The sequence below is a fragment of the Parambassis ranga genome, chromosome 22 (assembly GCF_900634625.1).
Source record: "Parambassis ranga chromosome 22, fParRan2.1, whole genome shotgun sequence".
In the NCBI taxonomy this organism is placed as follows: domain Eukaryota; kingdom Metazoa; phylum Chordata; class Actinopteri; family Ambassidae; genus Parambassis; species Parambassis ranga.
The window spans coordinates 7,953,366-7,959,744 of record NC_041042.1 but is presented as its reverse complement, the minus strand read 5'-3'; the positions used below and the strand labels follow the sequence as shown (position 1 = coordinate 7,959,744).

The following is a 6,379-nucleotide window of genomic DNA, read 5'->3' as shown; positions in this document are numbered from 1 at the left end:
GAGGACACACCGAGGGGAAAACTGCGTCTCGTCTCAGCTGATCAGCTGCAGCCGGTGAGACTTTCCTTTGTTGTGGTTTATCTATGTTTTGTTGAACCAACCCCAGCTGGCATTTATATGTGGGCCCCACATTAGGAGTGGGGACTGAAAACTAGTTGGACTGGATTCCACGGATAAAATAAAGACTGCTTAAGAGGAAGGGACGGATATTTGGTCAGTATAGGACAATTTTGGTTTATATACAGATTTAGATTTACTTTAATAATCTCCGTAGGGAAATGAAGTTGTAGTAGCAGCACAATTCAAGTGTGAAATATGTGGCCTTGTTATTTCTTCGATGACTTAATATTCACTGGGATCCTGTTTGATTCATATTTTGTATAAATATATGAAACAATAAAGAACCCTTTGGTGGTTAACACGACTAATAATAATATTAATAGCCGTTTGTTAGATTAAGACCATAATTAGACGATTACAGTGTCTAGTTTGATTTGGGACACACTTTTAAAGTAAATGCAACAACGTTTCTGTCACAAAAGAAAAGAAATCACCCCCAGAGCCACAGAGGATCACTGCTGACAGTCTAAAGAATCACTGGTTAGATCCAGACTGAAACGTTTCTTAAAAATGACTTTTGTCTACTTGTGAAATCAGAGCACAGCAGTGAGACACAGAGAGCAGACAGGTCCAGAGTTTCTTTATTATTTGGTACCCATGAATAGATAGCAGGTGCTTGAGTGTGTAAGAGTGCCAGTAGTTATCTTACTGATTGGGAAACTAAAAGCACCAACTAAAATGCCCTGAACATGTTACATGCATAGTAATGTGCCTCTATCATTATAAAGTGTGCTTTTGGATAATGAAATTTAGCCAATTTACATTTACAATGCGCTCACATTGTACATAGTGTCACTGTGTTTGTGCTGAGGATAACATTTGGTACATTGAGTTAAGCATCTCTCTCTACCTTATACTCAAGAGGTTACTGGTTTATGATAGTAATGGTAAGTATTAATATGACCTGTACAGTGCATTGCAACAACTCTTTAAAAAAACAAACAGAAGATCGACTTATCCAGCAGTCTAATGTGTCACTGTAGCAGTCACTGTCCTCATGGGGGAGCTGTGAGAGTTACATCTCTTTCTGTCTGTAGAAGAAGCCACAGTGGAGCAGAGAGGCCTTTATGTTCAGTGTGTGGCAGATATTGTTCCCAGCTGTTTATGTCCATGTCACTGAGGAGTGTTGCCCCAGTTATGGCTGTTCCCTGTCTGTCCACTGTCTTTGGAGAGTTCAACCGTCTTCATGTATCTGTCTCCATTATAATCCAACATGCACTGTTTCCCCCCCATAGTCATTAAAACACAGGACGATTATCAGACAGCGGGAACAAAAAATGGCAGGTTTCATTGTTCAGAGAAAATAAAAGATGAGTTCATGCAGTACAAAAAGCAACAAAACATAAATGATCCCTTAATGGGTGGCAGGCATTGTTATATCTCCATGATAGGAGAACTAATATTGACATCACAATATCCTTTAATATGATGTGAAGGTAGCAGTAACTCTCTGGTCCTGTGGTTTAACCACCACTAGATGGACCCATGGCACTGAAAACCTGAAATACTACTATAGATGCTATTTCACATGTGACTGTGCTCACTGGAACATTTTACTAAGCGTAAAAAAAAATCACATCACCATGTTTTGTTGGCTGTGTTAAGTTGAAGTGTGCACCCTGTTTGAAGGCAGCAACTAATCTGAAGAAAATTCTTTTTTGTAGTAATGTTGTAGAAATGTAACATTAATCCTCAACAAAGGACGTTCGGGTGAAACATGCGACGCTGCAGTGTGGATGCTACATTAAGCCCTTATGCCAGAATTTGGAATGTAATGAAGCATGAAAAATTATACCTTCAAAAGTCTATGTTGTAGAGTAAATATGGGAAAACAAACAGGCTTTGTGTCCTTGATTACAACAGACAGTTGTGCTCACTTACACTGACATGTCATGTGCTTCATAAGAAACAGATATAATAGAAATTTCAATGATATAAAAAGAGGTTGGATTTAACCCCCCCCCCAAAAAAAAAAAAAAAAAAAAAGTGGGCTTCTTTATTTATTGCTGGCTGCCTTGTGAGTAAAGAGACATGTAAAGTAGATTTGTGTCTGTGTTGGGACAGGCCCCAGCTATGCCTGGTTGGACGAATGTTATGGCAAATAACTTTAAATGTAGTTTTATCAAAGAGTACTCTTACAATACCAGAAATGTGCTTTAAATTTCCAAGGAACACACACACACACACACACGTATATATAAAACAACATGAAAACAATAGAAACTGATCAGCTTAGTCGAGCCTAACAACGCGTCTGCCGCTTAGGTGATAAAGAATGGGTGCGGCCCTAAACTGGATGTGCTTATATGGTATGCTGCATGCCATGTTATGTGTTGGCTGAGGTTCCCCTTTGTCAGCATTGTCTTTCCTTCTCTGTCTGCAGGCCCTCCGCTGCTCTACCAGCGTGCCGGCAGTCCTCTGAGCAGCGTCCGTGAGCCTCCACAGCAGCCCAGTCCAGCCCAGCTCCACTGTCCGTGCCCCTGCCCTGGCCTCGCTGCAGCAGTCAACCCCCCAGCAGCAGGGTCTGGCTGTGCCCCTCCAGCACAGACTGTGTCAGGATGACTGCATCAGACCTGTCAGGCGCTTTCCCGTCAATGACTTGCCCTGGAAGGTCAATTGAAACACATCACTGAAATCAGCTGCCGAAAGTACAAACTTTTTAGAATTCAGAGAATCACTGCACCGACAAAAGCTAAACAGCATCCAATCATGTGACTAGCATGTTGTTATATTCACATCCACCTCCTACAATAGGTGTCAAAAGTGTGTAATATGGTAACAATTGCAAAAGCCACTGATAGTGAGCCAGCCAGTGTGGTTTGTGATATGAACAGCCCCAGCTCCAAATGACTTACCACACTGCGGGTGAACTTCTCCAGGGAGGTGCGGCGGCCCTGTTCAGTGTCTGCTGGCTGCTGTTTTGGGAGGGGGGGAAGCAGGGTGAGTGTTTGGGTCAGGTATGGGTGTTGACGGCGGGGTGTTGGAAGTGATGTTGTTAGTGAGGGAAAAAAGGGGGGAGGCGTGGGGGGGGGCAAGCGTTGCAGAAAACAAAAACAGAGGGCCGAGGACAGTGCAAGGAGGGGGTGTTGCATTTTGTTTTTTTGTGGTAGGAAATGGAGTGTGGGGTCAGTGACAGGCCAGCAGAAGGAGCAGTGTCCACATGGGAAAGGGCAGAAAGGCTAGCATGAACAGAGGAAGCTGTGATTTGCTGAAAAGCTCCATATTACACAGTTTAATTAGCTGTGCACAATTACACTGAAATCCTACAGGGTGCAGGCAAGATAGCATAACAACAAACTAACTTATTAGCATCTGTTAACCCTGTACTTCCCTGTGCTGTGTGTGTGGGTTTGTGCTTACAGCGTGACTGTGGTCCCTCTTTCTCACAGCAAGTTGTCTGGTGTTTGGCATATGATGTCATGTGCTCCCTTGACATTTTAAATATTTTAGCAGTTTCCTTGCACCTGCATTTTGGGCACAGTGGTTTTCGCCTTTTTAGTGCTCCATTTGTAGTCTCATGATGCTTTCAAAGGCTCCAACTAGTACCCGCTAGTTCTGATAAAGAGCTGGTGAATGCTGTTAAATGACATTCGAATCTTTGCAACATGTCAGTGCGATTAAAAATGACCTTAACAAGCAGCTGTTTGCTAGTTTGTTGGAAGGAATACTAATTTAAAGCAGCAATGCCACAGCACAGAAATACAAGGTCACACATAAAAATACACAAAAACCTCAACCTATAAGGAACAAAAGTTCTAATTATTTCAACAGCTATTTTCAGAATATGTGTATTAATGCCGATGTTTGCATTTAATTTATATAATAGTGGAAGCGATATAACATTGTTGGGAGTAAATATACTTCTTTACATTCTACCCAATCACTAACTTTCTACCAGTATCATACAATATTGATATTATTGCATACATGCAATCAATATAAACTTGAAATGTCTTTTAAATCATAGAAAAATAATCAAACTATGATGAAAAATGTGACCACGCCATGTTTAATGTGGAGGAGAAGTCGGGGTCAGTGAGTACAGCTCACCTTCTTTCTGGCTAACAGGAGGTCTTGGTAGATATTGGATCGCAGAAAGCGTGCATAGCTGTCACTTTTCATTAGCTTGAATATGTGCTCCTGTAAGAGAAAGAAAAAACACGTGAGTGTGCGTTGGCTGTATGCGACACAAGCGAGACGGGGGAAAGTTAGAAAAATAAAGAGACGCCTGATTATGATAATGCAAGGCACGCATGTATAAGAGGAGGGGTATGGGGGGGTGATGCCAACCAAGCGTGCTGACATGAGCGGCAGAGTCCTGGGAGACAGAGCTGAGTAATGCCCTGCCAGAGAGAGGCGTTGCACATCACACATCACCAGCCCACTTTGAAACCAGAGGAATCCGTGCTAAACCGACCCAACAACCTATTCATGGCATTACTTGCCTCATTAGGCCTTGGCACAAACACACTCCGTCATTCTTCCTCTCTCTCTACTCCCTCTTTATTCCTCTCATTCATTCACTTGTGTAACATGAGTGGGGTGGAAGAGTTCACGTTTCTGTGGGTGACTGGATGAAAGAAGGAAAAGCACACTTCCTCCATGCTAAGAACAGGCACACACTACTTCTTAGCATGGAGGAAGTGTATGGTTAAACCCATCTGAACTCCAAATCTTACATCAAAAGAGCACGTCAGCGGTTAATGCACTGTTTTCTCTGTGTACACGCAGGTGTCTGGTGTTTGTTCAGACCCGTGTGAGTGTGCGATCATGCATGTGTGAATCCATCTGTAAGGAAGAAACAACACCTGAGCGTCCTCGTAGCTGTATCGTCCGGGGTCTTTGAGGTTCTGGCTGGTGCGCTCGTAGCTGTGAGAGTCCAGGTTGATGGAGCTTGGTGCTCCCTCAGCCAGAAACTCCTGCCAGATCTCCTGAGCCCTGGAGGACACCTCTTGGAGCGGCCGTCGCTTTAGATCCTGGACTGCTAACCAAAACCTACAACAGTGTCGCATCAGGTCAGAAACAACTTTAACAAAATACACTAGTAAAAAAATCTGGCTTTTTATTAAACATATGTTAAACTGTTAACTTTAGATTGTGGTAAATGTAACAGGAATGTATCAGATAAATCTAAATGAGAGTCTCACCGCAGGTTCTCTGAGCTAAACTCTGACTCCAGGAACTTTAAGAACTGATCCCGTCCTGCTGGGTCCTTCAGTGCCTCTTCCAGGGAGAAGCCCCATTTCTTCACGCGCTGCTGGCTGGGGTCACGACTGTCCACGGCAAAACAGAAAAACAGAGGATAAGACAGGACACAGTGGAGAAGAGAAGTCTGTTGCCATTTTCCCTCACAGACCTCAGAAAGCCAGACCACTGTAAACCTTTGGGAATGCCAGAGTTAGTGCTCATTTGACATGAGATACAAACAGACAGATTCCTCCTAATTCAGGACAACAACAGCTCATCAGCACATGGACCTCTACACTGCACCTGACCTCAGTGTTGTTTTAGAGCATTATCAGCCTCTGGTGAACTTTCAGACCACATCCCAGTAAGGCCCCTCAAGCCTCACCTCGCCTCCAAGTCCCAGAAGTTAGTGTCGTCATTGATCCAGGGGTTGGAGGGCTCTATGGCCGAGACGAAGGGGTCGTACTCCATGAACTGTTCTGTGTAGCTCATGAGACTGTCTGCCACTTTGGAAACCTTCATGCAGTGTCTGTCCAGCTGGATATTCAAGAAGGTAATCTGAGGGAGAGGGGAGAGAGAGAAATGAGGAGGCTAAATAAGGAAGCGGCTCATCAATCTATGTCTGTGATTGTCTTTATGATGGATGAGTGAGGCGTCACTGGTAGTAATGACCCATGGAAAATACCATCACACAGAGACCTACTTCTTTCTGAACATCCTCTTTGGTGGGCTTCCTGGCCGGCTGGGAGCTGATGTGGACAGGACTCGGCTGGCTCTGGCCGTCATCTGGTACCCCATAGACCGACTGCGGATGGCAAGAAGGGGAGAGGCTTGTGGGGCACTGTTTTGTTGTGATGCCACAGTGTTTTGCAGACATTTAGGTTGATATATGTCCTTTAATTATTGTGGGATCAGGGCTTAGCATTGTGTCAGGGCAACAGGGATTTTGAAAACTTTCTCACAAAGTGCACAGCTTCAAAGGCTGATCATTCTTTTTAAGTAATATATTTACATTTGTTTGTATACTCACAATGATAAAAAAAAATATAAATGTAAAAATGTAAAAAAACAC

At 43.5% G+C, this 6,379-nt stretch overlaps 1 protein-coding gene across 1 annotated transcript in view; it reads right to left on the bottom strand.

Annotated features, from left to right (window-relative positions):
- Window positions 1-2,595: 2,595 nt before the first annotated feature.
- Window positions 2,596-6,379, bottom strand: part of LOC114427240 (regulator of G-protein signaling 6-like) — a 28,923-nt gene continuing 25,139 nt past the window's right edge. Inside the window, exons 11-17 of the mRNA XM_028395144.1 lie at window positions 6,011-6,112; window positions 5,693-5,865; window positions 5,268-5,393; window positions 4,929-5,115; window positions 4,171-4,260; window positions 2,976-3,035; window positions 2,596-2,724 (exon numbers count right to left, since the gene is read on the bottom strand). Of these exons, the coding sequence (XP_028250945.1) occupies window positions 2,674-2,724; window positions 2,976-3,035; window positions 4,171-4,260; window positions 4,929-5,115; window positions 5,268-5,393; window positions 5,693-5,865; window positions 6,011-6,112 (789 nt within the window). The 3' untranslated portion in view covers window positions 2,596-2,673. The remainder of the gene's footprint in view (window positions 2,725-2,975; window positions 3,036-4,170; window positions 4,261-4,928; window positions 5,116-5,267; window positions 5,394-5,692; window positions 5,866-6,010; window positions 6,113-6,379) is intronic.